Source organism: Cavia porcellus, unplaced genomic scaffold (genome assembly GCF_034190915.1).
Source record: "Cavia porcellus strain 051 isolate PalLab524CR breed Dunkin Hartley unplaced genomic scaffold, mCavPor4.1 scaffold_26, whole genome shotgun sequence".
NCBI lineage: Eukaryota > Metazoa > Chordata > Mammalia > Rodentia > Caviidae > Cavia > Cavia porcellus.
In genome coordinates this window covers 3,736,306-3,755,217 of record NW_026947509.1, presented here as the reverse complement: position 1 = coordinate 3,755,217, position 18,912 = coordinate 3,736,306, and the positions used below count along the sequence as shown (strand labels likewise).

Below are 18,912 nucleotides of genomic sequence, written 5' to 3'. Positions count from 1 at the left end.
ACAAAATTTTCTGAAATTGAAAAGGAAGTGTTAAATTAAAATTAGAGAGAGAGTCAGGAGAAGTCCTGCCTCTGCCTGCTGGCCACCACCGCTGGAAGGCCCTTTCCTCCACACGCCCAACGCAGCTGAAGGAGACAGACAGATCCACCTCTGCCCCGTTGTGTGCCTCCACCAAAAGGTCACATCCTCCAGGAAGCCAGTGTGGGCAGAGAGAACCAGCAGATACAACTTCATCTTCAGGGAGCTGCCACCAGAAGTCTCCTTCCTTCAGGCAGCTGTGGGAGCAGGGACACACAGGTAAGCCCTGTGCATTCGTAGGCCACCTTTTGAGGCCCTTGGTTCCCTCAGACAGCCATCATCCACTAGCAGATTCAGACAAACACACTCCTGTGTGTCTGCCACCATCATGGGAGTCCCGGTGTAGACACACAGGCTGAGAGAAGCAGCCCCACCTACATGAACCCCTGATCATCAGCGAAGCCCCAGTGTAGCTGCATAGCTTTGGAGAAGTGCTCTTCACACCCTACTAACTTCCTGTAAATCTGGAATTCTAGGAAACCAGGTTCCTGTCCCATCTCATTACACTGCTCAGGGGCAGCCAACGTAGGGAGTGCATGGGACCCCACAACCAGCTTGTTGGGAGGGACTCAGGAGAATGTGAAGACAAAGGAGCAAAAGGCAAACTCAGACCTCTAGCCACACTGGAAGACACACCTAAAATCTCTGAGAAGATAGCAACTGAAGTAAAAAACAACTCCATGAGATTGTAAAAGCAGTCAAATCAGACATAATGTCTCACGTAAAAGAAGAAATCACAAACATACTGAGAGAATTGTTCAGCAGATCTAAAGAAGACAGAGACAATAAAGAGGAGCATAGGAAAATGATGGAAGCCTTGAATGAATGTAGAAAGGAATTACAATGCATGAAACAGATTCAAAGAGATGCAGGAAATTAAAATTTCAATCAAAAGCTGGCAAAACTGCTTGAAAGAGACTGAAGGTAGACTTTCAAACCTTGAAGAGAGGGTTGCAGCTAGTGATCATCAAAGGAAAGATCTCTTAAAAATAACACAGAATCAGGAAATACCCCAACGGCTGCAGGATAATGCAAAGAAGCATAACTTAAAAGAGCAATAGGTGTAGGTGAAGAAACATGGGTCAGCACAAATGAAATTAAAAGGGTATTCACAAAAGTAATAGACGAAAACTTCTCAAACATGGGAAATGGATCTGGCATGCAGATAAGTGAGGCATATAGGACTCCATCTAGTCATAACCAAAGAAAATCTACACTCAGACATACAATAATCAAGATCCTAGAAATTCAGCACAAGAATAGAATATTAAAAGCTGTTAGAGAAAAGAAACGGATCACCTATAAGGGAAAGCCAATCAGAATCACAGTAGGCTTATCAGCACAAACTATCAAGTCAAGAAGAGTTTGGAGTGAAATGTTTCAAACCCTGAAAGAAAACAACTTCCAATCCAGATTGATCTACTCTGAAAAACTATCTTTCAAAATTTGATGGAAAAAGAAGATACATCATGATAAAGAACAGCTGAAGGAATTCATGACTACCAAACCAACCCTACAGAGAGTGCTATTGGATATTCTAGAGAGAGAGAAGGATGACCATGGTTCCAGGAATAGCAGCAGAGGAGGCTTGCCAAACAAGATAGGCAATTGAGTGAAGGGGAAAAGTGGAGGGCCAACAACAGGAGGATAGCAGGGCAGAAGAGACAAACCAATGTATGCCGGTTGTAACCATTAATGTAGATGACCTCAGGTCAGCAACAAGAAAGATGGAAAAAGTGGATCAAGAAGCAAGATCCATCAATACACTGTATACAAGAAACACATTTAACTGGAAAGGAAATTCAAAGACTGAAAACCAAAGGTCAGAAAACAACAGTTTCATGTGACAGGAGACAAAAAAAAAGCAAGAGTAATTTGCCCATCAGCCATAGAATGGATAATAAAAATATGATATTTTCATGGAAAGCTACCCAGCTATAAAGTAGAATAATCTCAAGGCTCCTGTAGGTAAATGGACGCAACTGGAGATCATGTTCCATAGCCGAAACAGTTCGAACTCATATGCTGAACCCTAGCATAAGAAACAGAAGGAGTTAAAGGGATCCAAAAGCAGAATACTTAATGTAAGTAAGAATAAAGGGGAGGAAAGGCCTGGGAGGGAAAGGTGGAAACTACTGTCAATTTCTTACTGTCTTATCTTGAACTCTCCCATTGTTTACACAATTGTTTACACAATTGTTTAGGTTTGGCTTTGTTCTGTCTTGTTTTGTGAAATTTTATGCTGTCAGATGGTAGGGGCCACTATTTTGAATGTAATGGGATATATTATGGTAATCATGGTTTCCTATTGTATTGCTTTGAAGTCTTATAATGGTTTCATTCATTTTTTGGTTTGTTTTATTCTGTTTCATTTGATTTTATTGTGTGTGATAGTATGAATAGCTATTCTGAAGAAAGCAAGACATTATGGTAGCCATTGCTGATTTACTATAATCTTGCTTTAAAGTCCTACCATGCTTTTGTTCTTCTGCTTTGATTGGTTCTATCCTGTTGTGGTTTATTTGATTTTATTATGTGTGATGGTATAGACAAATTTTTTGAGGAAAATGAGATATTAGAAAATGAGATAATAGCTGTTGTTCATTTCCTATTATTTGGTTTTGAAGTCCTGTAATGGTTTCATTCTTTTGAATGATTTTATAGTATTTGTTACATTTGATATTATTATGTGAGAAGGTATGCTCAACTGTGTCCAACAAAAGAGACAGTGATGACTGGTTTCTTGTTGTGAAGTGCTATGTTGCTTGCATTGTCTTGTTCTGATTTGCTTTTTCCTGTTCTCTTTTGTTTTATTCTCTTTAAAATAAAAAATTAGAGATGCTAGAATATTAACATAAATAGTATATGACACATAAAGAAAAGGACATATGAGTTAGTTGTGGATGTCCCTTCCACAGTGCCAAAAGGAGGATGAGACCTAGTACCTATGGGAAAAATGAGAAAGAAACCAGAGATCCACCAGAGGGGAAGATTCTGAACAGAGGATCTGCGAGAGCAGAGAATTCTGTGCCTGTGCCTTTACTGCACTCTAAACCCACTGTGAGGACACAGGAAAGCCTCCAGTCCAGGATGTGCACAGCAGAGGAGAACCCCTCCTCCTCAAAGGACCTAACTGAGCTGCAGAAACTTCTAGGCTCCTCAGCTAAGATGGGACTAGGACAAAGATAGGAAGGCTCTTGGGAGCCCTGGAGTGTGGAGCATTAGAAATAGGGCTTGCCATTCCTGAATACATGCAGGCAGCCTTCAGAACCCTCCCACAGGTAGCCAACTCATACCAGGAGAAGAAGCAGCCAATGTGTGCAGGAAGAACCAGCTAGCCACACCTTGGAGAAGCCATATGTGTCTGGAGAAGCCCACCTTGCACACCACTGCCTCCCCAGGAACCTAGGTTAGAAATCCAGGTGCCTGACCCATCCCCCTATACCATGGATGGGTAGCCAAAGTGGGCAGTGCCTGGGACCCCCCAACTGACTTTTCCAGAGGAAACCAGGAAAATGTCAAGATGAAAGAGCAAAAGGCAATCTCTGGCCTCCAGCCCACATAGAACAAGTCCAGGAGACTTAGACATGGAAGAAAGTGGGAGTTGCACTCCTGAAATTTCTGAAATGATGGCAACTGAAGTAAAGAAACTACTTCATGAGGCTATAAAGGAAATAAGATCAGAAATAATAGATCAGGTAAAAGAAGAAATCACAAGCATAATGAAAGGTTTGCTGAACATATGTAAAGAAGACATAGATTAAAATAAAATAGGAGCATGGGAAAATGAGAGAAACCTTGAATGAGCAATACAGGGAAGAATTGGAATGCATGAAACAGATTCAAAGAGATATCCAGGAAATTTAAGAAAACTCCATTGAAGGCTGGCAAAACCACATGAAAGAAACTGAAAATAGATTTCAGACCTTGAAGACAGGGTTGCAGCTAGTGATCAAGAAAGACCTTAAAAATAACAAGGAGCCAAGAAATAATAAATAAAGGGTTGCAACAATGCAAAGAAAAAAATAATTTTAAGACTGCTAAAATCAGGGGGCCAATACAAATGACATAAAAAGACCATTTATAGAAGTAATAGCAGAAAACTTCCCAATCATGAGAAAAGGACTTGACATACAGATAAGTGAGTCATAGAGAACTCCAACTAGCCATAACCAAAATAAATCTATATCTAGACATATAGTCAAGATCCCATAAATTCAGCACAAGAACAGAATATTAAAAGCTGTTTGTTGTGGTCAGGGTTGCAAGAACATTATATACAGGACACAAAATTTATGACATTATTTTATGATGGTCACCTAGAGTTAAATACAAGCAAGTACAGGAAATTTGTCCACAACACTAAAGACCTAGAATATCCATCTGAGGGCTTGGATCCCACAGCAATGTCCTGCATGAGTCTAGCTGAAGACCAAGAGACTATGACAATGCCTCCCATGAGTCCAGCTGGAGGCCCAGAGCCCACAACAATGACTCATGCATGTCTGATTCACAAATCTGTGCTACGAAGGTCCAAAGTTCAGCAGTGGAAGCTAGAAAGTCTATGCCAGTAGGCTGAAGGATCTGTGGCAGCAGGCTAAGGGTTCTATACTGGAGCTAGAAGTGACACTCAAAATAATGACCAGGATTCCCCCTGAAAAGTACCACAGCCATCCTCAGTACCACAATGAGGTCCTAAGATCCCTGGTGATGAGAACAGCTGAGTACATATCCCTGAAGCCAGCATGAAAAATTTATGGAGTTTCAACAGCATGCATCTTTCCCTCTGGAGCCAGGAAATGATGCTCACAGTAAGAACCAAAGCTTTCCAAGTGAACTGCAGTCATTCTCAGCAACAAGATCCCAAGCTCCTCTATGATAATGGCTGATTCATATCATGGAAGCTAGCTAGGATAAGCTCCTCCAGGAGAACAAACAAACTCCAAACAACAATGCTTAGGAGAAGCTACAAGGCAACTGTTTCTCTCCACATCTCCTTTTTATACTGGCAACAGTCCTCAGGTGGGCCATTTACACTCAGCATCATGTTGGTTCAGTTGGTTTTAAAGTTCAGCTGGTGTAAAGTTGAACACCCATTTTTAATCCACAACACTGTTAGAGAAAAACAGATCACCTATAAAGGAAAACCCTTTAGAATCACAACAGACTTATCAATACAAACCATCAAGTCAAGAAGAGCTTGGAGTGAAGTTTTCAAGTCTTTAAAGAAAACAACTTCTAACCCAGATTGATGTACCTTACAAAACCATCTGTCAAAATTAATGGAGAAATAGGATACTTCCATGAAAAAACAACTCAAGGAATTCACTGCCAAGTCAACCCTACAAAGAATACTGAAGGATTTTCTAGAGAAAGAGAAAAATGACCGTGGTTCCAGGAACAGAAACAGGGAGATCACTGACTGAGTGGGGCAGACAACTGAACAGAGGGAAAAAGGGAGGCAGCAGCAGGAAAATAGCAAGGCAGAGATAGATCACTGTATGTTGGCCATTACCGATAATGTACATGGTCTCAATTCACAAATTAAACATGGGGAGAGTGGACCAAGAAACAATATCCATCACTATGCAGTATACAAACAACATTTAATTCAAAAGGAAATTCATAGACTAAAAGTCAAAGGAGAGAAAACAATGCGCCATGAGACTAGGAACTAGAAAAAACCAGGGAGAGAGCTTGCCCATTAACCACAGAATGGGTAAGAAAGACACGGCATTTTTATTTAATGGAAAGCTACTCATCTATAAAGAAGGATAATCATGAGGCTCTTGTAGGTAAATTGATGCAACTTGAAATCACGCTTATGGATGAAATGGTTTGGACTCACATGGATGAACATTGTGTTGTCTCCCTAGATAGAAAACTGAAGTAGTTAGTGGGAACCAAATTGTACAATAGATACTGTGAAAGTGAAAAGGGATGAAACATCTGAAAAGAGAAGGTGGTAGCCATTGTTAATTTCCTATTATTTTTTGAAGCCCTGGATCTTTTTTTTTTTTTTTTTTTTTGTCTTTTTCTTTTTTATCAGCACCGGGGATCGGACTCACAACTGGTCTGCTTGCAAGGCAGGTGCTTATGCCACTGAGCTAAATCCCCAGCCCCAACCCTGGATCATTTTAATTGTTCTGTTTTGTTTAGTTTTACTCTTTTGTTTTGTTTTATTTTACTATATCTGATAGTATGGGGAACTATTTCAAAGATAACAAGATATATTATGTAGCTGTTGTTAATTTCTTATTACCTTGTTTTGGAGCCTTGCCTCATTTGCATTGCTTTTGATTGATTTTATACTACTTGGTTTTGTTTGGTTATATTATGTCAAAGTAGCATGAGCAGCTACTTTGAAGATAATAAAAGGCATTATGGTAGCCATTGTTGATTTCTTACTATTTTATTTTGAAGTCCTGTATTATGTGTGCTGTTTTCTTTGGATTGGCTCTATTGTTTTACTTTGTTTGGTTTTCTTCTCTTTAAAAAAAAAAAATTTAAAAAGAATGTTATATAACTGGGGGAAAAAACTAGCGTTTGCCTCTTCTCTAGAGAATTCTGAGCAGCTTTTAATAACAAGATAAGGAAGAAGGGCAGGAATGCATGATTATCTGACTGGCTGTTCTCAACAAGAGTGATTTTTGCCCTCTGTGGACTGGGAACATTTTTTGTTGTCACAACTGAGAGGACTCTACTGACATCTAGTGGTAGGTGCCGCTAGCCAAAGATGCTGTTAAACGCTGCAAAGCCCAGACCCAAAGAATAAATCTAGTGTAAAATGTCAGCAGTGCTGAGGAAAGTGAGCAATCCTGATTTAGATCATGGAGGCACGAGAGAAGTTTCCACCCACAATAGAAATCTCAGTCGCACACTGCTTAGAACAGGGCCAGCTAGAAAGAGCCAGGGATGGTGAACACGGAGGATCCAGTCTAGGGGACTTTAGAACCCTATAGATATTCACATAGATAACTGCCATGCCAGAGCACGTTCAGTAAGCAAAAGAAGATAAAAAGTAACCACATCTTAATGAAAAAAGAAATCCTTTCCCTCATATTTCCTCCCCAGTTTGACTTCTAATCTCTGAGGACCTTGAACCAGGTTGCTGCTAAAGTAAGATGGGGCTGGGAAATACAAATGAGCAGAGACAGTGACAAAGGTCGACTTTTTGACTTTTGAAAATTCTTTCTTTATTCAGCTTCAGCAGCAGCAGAGTCATAGCTCATACCAATATACCATTGGATTATGCCACAAGGAGTTTTGCTTCCTTTTCCAAGTGGTAAAAATAATAATATTCTATAAAAAATTTCTATACCAAGACTGGTACCTATCTTAAATGTCCTTATCCTCTAATATTGGTTAATCATTAACAGAACTTTGATCTTGTATCATCTCTGCATGATTGCTGCATAGCTGAAGTCCTCTCTGGCTCCACCTGTACTCCTTTAAAACTCAGACTACCCAGCTTCTCCAAAAGACTCCTCTCAGACCCCATTGCTTCTCCAGAACTTGAGTAGCCCTTTATATTAATGAAATTTCCACCACTATGACCAGGCAACATGTAAGGGGTGAAGTGTATTTTCACTCGTGGTTTCAAAGTCTCCAGCCCATGGTCACTTGGCCCTGTTGTTTTGCACCAGGTCAAGGCAGTACAGCATGGCCCATTCACTTCATGTGGCCAGGAAGCAGAGAGAGGATATTAGCCCAAGTCCCACTGCCCCTTCAAGGCCCACAGTGACCTTATTCCTCCCACCAGTCCCACTGAAGTTTCCATTACCTTTGTCTAATACCACAGACTGAGGATGAGGCTTTGGCACGCAGGACGTCGGGGGACATGTCAGATCCAAATAGCATCCTTTGTTATGACTCAAAGCTTTATTTTTTGGTAGAACTTTATCTGTTTTTCACAACACTGTAAGTCCAATCTTATTAAATGATAGTTGTGTGTCTAACCTACTTTATTTTTCCTTATTATGTACAGTCCTTATACATAACGTATACTTCAAAAGTATCTTTAATTAATAACTGGCCAAGAAAAATAAAACATTACGATTATTTTCTGAACTCAACAATATTCTATGGCAAATGCATTTAGATTCTATGGCAAGTACATTTTACCTGTGGTACCTGTGCAAAATAGTGATATCTCATTTTATTTCTAGACAGCTCCCTGCAGAAACAAAACTGTTCTCTCAAGTGATCTCCATATGGAAAGAAATAATGTCAAAAGTAAGAAACAAACTGGATGCTTTGCGAATAACCACTTCTGCAGGAATACTTGAAATTCTGCAAAATTGCAATATACATCTTGAACACATAAAGAAAAGTCTTGAGGTAAAACAATACCAACCTTAAAGTGGGTACTCATTTAACTCTTCAGAAGTAACATAACACACTACAGAAGCTAATTCAAACAGATATTTTTCTGTATTAGGCCAATAGTTTTTCCAGCTCTCATACCTATTGCATTAATGAAAATAATAATAAGGGAAAAATGAACATACTGATCTAAATGACCTTTAGAAAAAGTACCAAACAAAGTGCCCAGGTTCCTTTATCTTTGAATTGCCCCCTTGAGGGGCTTTGTCCTATGGAGTTGCTGTCAAGAGCAGGGTACAAAAAAGGTTACTGACTAGCTCTAATATCATTGAGCAAAAGTTGAAGTATAATATATTGATGGTTATATAAATTATATGACTGATTTCATGTATTTTTGCACTGTCAAAATATGAAATTGTCAGCTAGAAATTTATTTTCTTAAGTACTGATTCCTGCTGTTGAAGATTTGTGGTGCTCATATTCATGTCACTTCGTGAGCAAAGTGTTTTTCAGGCATTCATTGCTGTCCTTTGTTGAGCTCAGCAACAGTGGTGTGAGGGCTCTGTACAAATCCGTGCTCTGGGCAGGCTGAAGGTGCTGCATCCTGAGATTTGATTAAAATAGCCAGTTTTGAGCTGGACGTGGTGGCGCACACTTATAATCCTAACACATGAGAGTATGAGAATTTGACTCTAGTATGGGCTACATAGTGAATTTAAGACCAGCCTGAATTAGAGAGCATGACTCTGCTTCAAAAAAAAAAAAAAAAAAAAAAAAAAAAAGGCCAGTTTACTAAGTAGTCAGTGACATAAGCCTTCCAGATATTTCTAACATATCCTTACCTGAAGATCCATTATTGAAGATCATCACAAACCAGTACTTTTTTATTTATTTGTACATTGACCGTCTACTTTCTACCAGGCATTACTGTTGTCTGCTTGGACCTCAAGGATAGAAGTCATCTTTCCTTCTATTGCAGTGAAAAAGCAAAGAGATATTGCAGTGCTATGATAGGTTGGGTAGCATGGCCCAGCGGGGGAAGCTATAGCTCAACAGGGCCTTATCTCAGCTGGGTGAGGTGGAACATCAGATTTATGGGAGGCAGCATGCAGTGCAAACCTTCTGGGCAGAAAGATGGCTGGGAACAGCAGTGAGAGTCAAGGTTTTCCAGGGAGCTCAAAACAGTAAGGGAAGAGCTGTGAATATTGCCTGATCTTGACTTTTATGAGCGGCCATTGAAAGATTTTAGGTAGTAAAAGTGAAATCATTTTATTCAGAAATGTCTCTCTGAAGAATAGCATACAGTTGGACACTGCTGTGATTTGTTTTCTGTTACACTAGTAAAATCCCCAAGATCAAGTGATTTAAATGGAGAAGAGTTTGCTTTGGTTTTTGGTCATGGGGACCAGAGTTCAGGAGCCTGATGCAGCTTCTGGGTGGGGCCTGCTGGGATGAGTCTCCTGGCAGGCAAGTGGAAGGGCAGGTGGGCAGAGGCAGGAGACACATACCAGGGGTGGCTTTGCTTTCCAGGAGAGAAGCTGCAGGGGTCCCTCATCCTGCTGTTCCTTGAAGACAGACCTACCCAAGCCACCATACCATTCCCTTCAGGGAGAGTGAGAGAAAGAGGGAGGGAGGGAGGAAGGGAGAGAGAGCGAGAGCGAGAGCGAGAGCGAGAGCGAGAGCGAGAGCGAGCGAGAGAGAGAGAGAGAGAGAGAGAGAGAGAGAGAGAGAGAGAGAGAGAGAGAGCAGAAGCCTGGTGACCTCTTAAAGGTGTCACCTCCTCTCACCACCGTGATGTGGAAATCAAATTTCAACATGAGTCTCAGAAATGACCAACATGTATGCCAGAGTGGAGGCAGTGAGTTTAGCCTGTTTACCATCACTCTAGTGAAACACGTGAAAAGAGGTTGATTTCAACTCATGGCGCTAGCCTGAGAGTGTGGGGCTGCAGCTGGTGCAGCTTTCCTACTAACAAGTTCAGGGACACCCAGACACTTTAAATCCTGATCACTGCCTGGGAGCTTTAACTCTGGTCGCCTCTAAACACCACATCAGAGGAAGTTTCCACCCTCACAATGGGGATTGAGTTCCGACTCATTAAGTCCACTGACTCCACCTTCACACCAGAGTAGGCCGTGAGTATATTAAAAATCCAGTTAAAAGTCTAGAAACACTGGGCTTCTTCTGGAGCAGGATGAGAAAAGGATGAAAGAAGGTGTGGGTCCCAGAACATGTCACTGCAGATAAGGGGACCTGCCAGGTGTCCATCCAGGACAAGCTGGAGAGCACGGAGGCCTGTGTCACACAGTGCAGTAGGGCACAAGGAAGCGAGGTCAGGTGGAACTCAACAGGGGTCCACATAAAGGCCCAGGGAACACAAGGACTCCAGAAGGGAAGTGATAAGAAGAGTGAAATTAAAGAAGCCAGAAGAGAGGGCAGAGTCAGCAGAGTCTCATGCATGTGAAGACTAAGGGCCCCAGAGCATCTGGTAGACGTCAGGCCACAGCATGGTGTGAAGAGACTGCAGTGGGCCAGTGAGGTGAGGTAAGACAGTGCCTTTCCAAGAACCCTGGCTGTGGACAGAGATGGCTGGAGGTGAGCAGAGGGTGAGAGCCACGATAGAAACTGGAGGGAGGACCGTGACCTGGAGACTAGAAGGACGGGAGGCGGGGAGCAGAGCTGGTGTCTAAGTGAAAGTATCTCTTTCTCTCTGAAAAACAAAGAGAGACACAAAGGAGGCAAAGCTGTGGGGAGGGGAAATGTACAGCGGGAAGTATGGTCCTGGTGAACCGATGACTTCTCTAAGAGAGTAGACAATTACGCATGTGAGAACCAGGAACAGGAAGCTAGAAGCAGGGCACAGCAGTGCTGGTAGTACTCTGTGATTGGGAGCAAGTGGTGTGTATGTGTTAAGTATGGTGTTTTATGTTTGTTTCTGTTTTCGTTTCCATTTAGTTTTAGTTTATTAAAAACACAAAAGATGGAGGGAGAAAGAGGGGAGTGGAAGAAGATAGAAAAAGAATTCAGATGTGTTGTGCACATGTGCCAACTGCACAGGAGTTGTGATTATTATGTACTTCTAATAGGGACTAATAAAATTAGGAATTAAAAATACTAACAACTGAAGGATAGAGTTCACTGGCTTGGACCCCTGTTTGGATGACAGCACACGCACACTGTCACATTGGCACTGTGGCTCTTGTGCTTAAATGTTGCCCCAAATGAGATAGATGGGATTCACATCTTGATTGGACATAGGTCCTGAATGGTGTTTCTTTTGTTTCTACACAGGATTACCTTGAAATTAAACGAATGAGTTTTCCAAGATTTTACTTTCTCAGCAATGCTGACCTTCTCGATATTCTAGCAGAGAGCGGGAATCCTGAGTATGTACAGGTAATGGCATCTCTCAGCAACATTATTTCTTTTTTTTTAATTTAAAGACAAAACAAAATGGAAAATGGGTAGAAATAGTATATACTTGCAAAGAAAAAATAAATAGTAATAAATCACTTGTTGATGTTTACATATTGTCCTCTTACAAATAATTGTTCAAGATACAAAAGTGGAGCATATAAATGGGAATTCAAACAGGAAGACTGAAAATAGTTCTGTTCAGCTGTCTAATAAAAGCCTAGTAATATGGCTATCAATCCTATACACTTAAACATGTACACATTTATTCATGTCTTCCTTTATGTTGAAATTAAGTAAACTAAAACTAAAATCACTCTAATAGTATTTCACATCATGACACTCTGGGATCGGCACTGGGTACAGTAGTGCCTTTTTTTTCTTCAAAGCATTTGTTCATTTCATCATGTGTTATAAGATCAGTTCTTGTAAACTGTTTATAGGTTTTATGCAAGCATGAGTCTTAACATGTATTTCTATTCTTTCTATATTAGAGGGAGAAACAGAACAAAACATACTCCTATAGACACCTAAAACTAAAAAGACATATAAAACTGTTGTACAAGGAGTTCTACCATGGTTACTGTGTTGTTTCTTGTTATCATCAATAGAATTAGCTATATCATCAGATAAAGTATAATTGAATATATCAGTACACAACAGTATTAATAGAAATACAACTTTGTAGATAGTGTAGAACTACAAAAACAGGTAGTAATCAAATCAGAATGGGTATCATAGTGAATCATTGTCATTTTCAGTATAGTTGTCTATACTCTCTGACTTGATACTATCAACCTAAAAGTTTTGAATAAAATCTGTCAATAACAAGTATTAATCAATCAAATCAGATTTAACTAAAATCAGTCATGATATAACAATATAAGTTATACAGGGATCCAGATTACGTTAATAGGAAATTAAAAATGATTACTGTGCTATATACTGATAATTTTAGGATAGCTGTCTGTGCCCTCAGACCTAGTGCTTGTATACAAACTGGGATGGAATAAGTTCTAACTATGTAGAGTGGTGTGAGTAATATGGGTTTTTAATTCCTGATACACTATTAGCAATATCTTCTGCTGTCTTTTTTAAGACTATTCCTCCCCTTTCACTCCCCCAGGGTGTACTGAGTATTTTTGGGTCTCCCCAGCACCCTTGGTTTTATATTGGGGGGACAACCTGCTATTTACCTAATTGTTTCCAAACTTTCTCACTCCTGGACTTGATCTCTAGTTGTATTTCTTTACCTTTTAAAGCCTGCCTTTCCAACCTATCCATAAATACTGGTCCAGTATAGCAACATTATTTCATTGTTAAGTCAGAGATTTATGACATTACTGACCTTTATTTCTGGTTCACAGCTTCATCTTGTGAAATGCTTTGAAAATGTAAAGCAAGTCTTGATCTGGAGGCAGGAGGTCGGGCCTCCTGCTGTGAAGATGCTCCTCTCTGCTGAAGGAGAAGGTCTTGTGCTGCCCAAGTATGGTGACAAGACATTCAGGCCCTGTACATCCTCATTTCAAAATCTCTGCGTTGAAGTTTCTGATGTTTTGTAGAAGTTTCATGTACTTTGTTTAGACAATACACTTATGTAAACATATTTTTACCTTCTTTACTCCCTGAAGTACACTCTTCTTATCTTTATTTTAATTATAACTTTTAAAAAAGCAATCTTTTAAACATTTTTTGTAAATTTTAAAAAGCAAAACAGGAGGACAGAAATTAAACAAAATTTCAAGAGATAGTAGGAAGTTAACACAAGTTAATATATTACATATTGTTATATTAGAAGTAGTTGTTCAAGTTACAAGATTTAGACATAAAAATGATCAATCAAACAGTGAAAGCACAAACTCTTTTTTGATGAACTAATACATTAGTAGTATAGTTATCTATCACACACACACACACACACACACACACACACACACATACACACACATATATATACCTATTTACATTTAATCTTTTCCCGTCTTCCTTTTCTCCTTTCCCCTCTCCCAGTTGTTGTTTCCTTTTGAGCACTTTCCCTTTCATTATCACAGTATCTATTGTATGTTTTGTATCTTATTACTGTTTCAGCTTTTTTTATACTAGAGATACAATACTATATTTACAAATGTGAGTTTGACTTATTTCACTCACGTAGTATCATGTGGCCTCCATTTACCTATAAAAACCTCAAGTTTAATCCTTCTTTATGGCTGATTAATACGCCATTGTATAAAAATGCCACATAAAAAAGGCAATCTTGAACTCTGGGGTGCTTTCTAACTTGCACTTCCCTTTTGCGCCTTTACTGTGCTCTGTCTTAGCTTCCTTCTACCTTTGTCTCCTAAGTGCTATAAAAATCTATAGGAAATATCAAAAGACTGAAATATGAATTGAAATAATATTTATAACATAACAATATAATATCGTGTTTGAAACAAATTACAGGAAAATTCGTATAAGAAGCGGTGTAGAACAGTGGCTGGCGAATATAGAAAAAAGCATGTTTGAAGTGCTGAAAGAGTAAGTAGAGTCTGAAAGTGAAATGCTAACATTGCTTGCTATACATATACATAAGTACACATATAAATTTAGTGAACCCTAATTCAAGTGGGAAGCACTCAGAGACGTCCCTTATTAAGTGGATTTTGACAGAGGACGCTGCACTGACTAAACAGAAAAAACTATCATTTTTACAATCCAGCCACCAATCTGAGTGTGTGATTGTGGACAATATGCAGACGGCCTGGTGTGTGTCCACGTGCATCGTCTGAACACTCACTCCGCCCTGCTTGTTTCCAGAAGGTCATGTGGTCAGGACTCCACTCACACTTCACATTTCTGTTTCACTCCTACTTCCTGGAATTACTGACTCTCTCTATTTTTACATGGTAATCTGTCATGGACACCTGCTTATGGTGAAGAAGATGTCTCAGAATGTGAACACTTAATACTGATTTGACTGGCACAGTTTTATTACATTCTAATTATTTAGAGCCGGTGAAGCTGGGGAAGACTTCTCAGATACAGCAGACTGTTGCTGACACACACAGTCCTGCTAGCTCCTCTTGCCCAGGTCTCATCTGTAGGGTGATGTGCTGAGAACCAGATCCCATCTTACTGGCAAGAAGGGACTTTTGTGTGCAGAGAACCCTAAAAAATGAATGTTGGTGTTTAGATAAGAAATCCAAGCAGGTCTTCAGTTACTGCTTGCTGGAGCTTTTTCTGGTGAGACAAACCATGTCATTTGACAATAATGACAATGAAGTCCTGTGTCTTTTTTTTTTTTTAGTTCTTTAAAATGTCATTTTCTTTCCATGATATCTTGGATAAATTTTATGTAACATTCAAAGATGAGAACGATTACTCTTCTATTGTTTCCAATATTATTGGAAAAGCTTCTAGGGGCTGCAGATTTAGCTCAGCGGCACAGTGCTGCCTGGCAAGCACTAGGTTGTGAGTTTGATCCCCAGTACCAACAGAAATAAAAATAAAAAAGAAATTATTCAATCATGATGCTTAACTTTCTGGAATATACCCCTTGTCAAACTGAAAATGTCTAGTTTATCAGATTTTTAATATTTTATGTTATTGTTTTAAATGACAAAATTGCTTGTATATTATTTATGGGGCACAATACCTTGGTTCATAACAATTCATCCCATGAGTTTGTAGAAGATGGCTGCATTCATGTTTGTCACGTAACACACAGAGCTCACAAAAAAAGTCAAATTTTGTTGAATATTTCTGTTTGGGAACTGAATTAGTGTAGATACATATATTAAGTATATATGTTATATGTAGCAATACTTTGATTTCATGACTGCTTCTGTTTGTGAGCAGTTCATTTCTTGAACAGAAATATTCAACAATAAAAATATGTATCTACATATTTATGATATATGCAAAATATAATAAGTAATATGCATACATGCAATATAAAACAATAAATAAACATATTGTATAATAAACAATGAAATAACTAAATCAAGCCAGTAAACATATTCATCATTTCATAATATAGTTGTTATTTTGTGGTGAGAATATTTAAAATTTACTCAATTTTCAAATCTATACTACACTATGAATTATAACCACCACACAAAGCATCACTAAAACTTCTTCCTCCTGTTCAACTAAAAACTTAATACTCTTGGCCAACACTGCTCCTTCCTCATCCCATCTCTGCCGTGTCTCCCCATGCCAAACCTCTGGTGACCACCTCTCTACTCTACCATGTCAACTCTCTTGTCCCTACATGTGAGATCATGCATTATTTGTCTTTCTATGCTACTTTATTCCACTTAGCATATTGTCCTCCAGTTCTGTCTGTGTTGTTGCTTCTTAGTAGTGGTATGGTGAACCCCATGTTTTACTTCTGCTCCTCCATTCCTTCCAGATTTCGGTTACTGTGAATAATGCTGCAGTGAACAGTGGAGTGCAGCTCTCTCTTCCCCATACTGATTTCAATTATTTTGGCATTGGACTTAGTAGTGGGATAGTTGAATCACATTTAATTCTGATTTTAATTTTTTGAGGAACCTTCATACTGATTTACTTAATAGGGTGTATCCTGCAACTTTACTGAATTTATTAATCATTTGTAAAATTGTTTGGGTGGAATTTTTAAAGTTTTCTCTATATAATTCATGCCATCAGCAAACATACAATTTCACCTCTTCCCTATTTTGATGTCTTTTATTATTTGTCTAATTGCTCTGGCTAGACTTTCCAATGCTATGTGGAATTAAGGGGATGAGAATGGGAATTCTCAGCATGTCCCTGATTTGAGAGGAATATATTTCAACTTTTCACTGTTGAGTCTGATGTTAACCAGGAGATTTTTGTGGACAGCCTATATTGTGTTAGAGGATATTCTCTCTCTGTCCAAGTTTTTTACTAAAATGATGTTGAATGTTGTTACATAATTTTTCTTCATTTATTGAAACTATCATGTGGTTTTTGTCTTATGTTTTGTTAATATGATGCATCTCGTTTATTATTTGTGTGTGTTGAGCTACCCTTATACTCCTGGGATAAACCATACTTGATTGTAGAGAATAATCCCTTTAATACACTGTTAAATTTGGTTTGCTAGTATTGTGTTAAAGAATTCTGTATTTATATTCAACAGAGATTATCTCAGTTATTATTCTCGTTGCTGAGACAAAATACCCAGCACCCAAAGTTAAAGGAGGAAAAGTTTATTTTAGCTCACAGTTTATAGAGCTTTCAGCCAATAGCTGGCTGGCTGTAAGGCAGTGGATCATGGCAGAATGGCGTAACAGAGAAGAAACAGTCCATGAGAGGGGATGCAGACAGCAGTAAGCAGCAGCAGCAGCAGAAACAGAAGTAGCCAGCATGCCTTTCCATTTTATTCCATCCAGGCTATTAGCCTTTTGGATGGTGCCACCCAGAACTATGCTAGTTCCAATCAGTTGGACTGATTCAGCACCACACACCTGTATTCCCAGGATCACATGTGCTAGATCCAGTCAGGTCTGAAAAGCCCCACGTATGAGCACATAAGGCTTTTGGGGGACATCTCAATACAAGCCATAACAGAGAAACTAGACTATAATTTTCTTTTCCACAGTGTCCTTGCCTAGCTTTGATATCAGGGTAATGGTGACCTCATAAAATGAATTTGGAAGTATTCTTTCTTCCTTAGCATTTTGAAATAGCTTGATAAAGATGAGTAGCTGTTATTTAAATATTTTATAGAATTTGGCAGTGAAACCATCTGATCCTAGGTTTTTCTTTGAACGTACAGTTTTTGTTATTATTGACTCAATCTCTTATAATTGGTATATTCAGATTTTCTGTTTCATATTGATTCAGTCTTCATAGTTTATATGTGCATAAGAATTTGTCCAGTTATGCATGGTGGCCCTTGCCAACTATTCAGGATGCTGAGGCAGAAAGATTACTTGAGCCAGTGATTTCAGGATGAGCTTGTACAACAGAAGACCTTGTAAAGAATAATTATTCATTTCTTCCTAGATTATCCAATTTGACAAATACTGATTCACTGTAGTCTCTTAGAATCTTTTGTATTCTCTGATATCAGTATATCTTCTTTATATGATTTTATTTATTTGAGCTTTATCTTAGTCTGGCTAAAGGTTTGTTGGCTATCTTACAAAGAATCAACAGTAGTTCTGTGGATCTTTTTTGTTGCCTTTCTACTCTCTAATTCATTTATTTATGTTCTAATCTTGATTGTGTTTTTCCTTTTATGGACTTGAGGCTTGGTTTGCTCTTTCATTTCTTGAGAATACTTCTGGAATATTTCATGTGAAATACTTCTTTTTTTTTACTTTAAAGAGAATAAAACCAAATGAGACAAAACAAAATAGAGTCAGTTGAAAAAAAGGATGGACATAGTACATATCTTTAAAAAATACAAGGTGATCAACAATGGTTACCATAATGCCTCTTGTTATCTTCAAAAGAATTACCCATATCATCAGGCATAATAAAATTGAACACAACAGTACAGAACTGATCTGGCCTGTGGATCAATCTGTGGGGTGTACCTGGAGGGGGAACAGGGATGAATAGAATGGGGGGGGAGACAGAGATTGAAGCAAGTTGAGAGAATCTGATCAAGCCTCGTTTATTCAGGAAGTGGTCGCATCCTTTATAGGCCAAGAGCGGGTTGGTGGGATAGGAAGAGGCTACGGGGTGGTTTTTGATAGGTTATCATCATGTCCGGGTATGTGACGTAAGCAGGAGAGGATTATGGTTAATGTAGGCAGGTGCATCATATGCCCATAGGAGAGAGAGACGGGGAGGCAGCAATGGGGCGGTCGCACCGCTCCCTATATCTCCTCCCTTTCTATATTATTTAATCAGGAGTATGGCAGGCCCTGTGAGGACAGCGCTTGTCTTAGGTCAAGGAACCTCATTATATGAACCCAACCAGGCCGGTCCGTCATGGGCGTGCAGGACAGCAGTTGGTCCTGTGCCTGTCTTAGGTGGCCAATGGAGTAACATGTTTGTCCTAGTTGCCCGTCTCTGGCTGCCTGTCCATTGCCTCAGGGCAGTTAGGCCCCATCATCATATGGGCCACTCGTGGGAATTCCTTCCCAGTAG

General features: G+C 39.3%; 1 protein-coding gene across 1 annotated transcript in view; it reads left to right on the top strand.

Annotated features, from left to right (window-relative positions):
- Positions 1 to 18,912, top strand: part of Dnah14 (dynein axonemal heavy chain 14) — a 345,721-nt gene that overhangs the window by 86,206 nt on the left and 240,603 nt on the right. The window contains exons 22-25 of the mRNA XM_063237535.1: positions 8,247 to 8,418; positions 11,695 to 11,799; positions 13,185 to 13,303; positions 14,263 to 14,337. Coding sequence (XP_063093605.1) covers positions 8,247 to 8,418; positions 11,695 to 11,799; positions 13,185 to 13,303; positions 14,263 to 14,337 — 471 coding nt within the window. The remainder of the gene's footprint in view (positions 1 to 8,246; positions 8,419 to 11,694; positions 11,800 to 13,184; positions 13,304 to 14,262; positions 14,338 to 18,912) is intronic.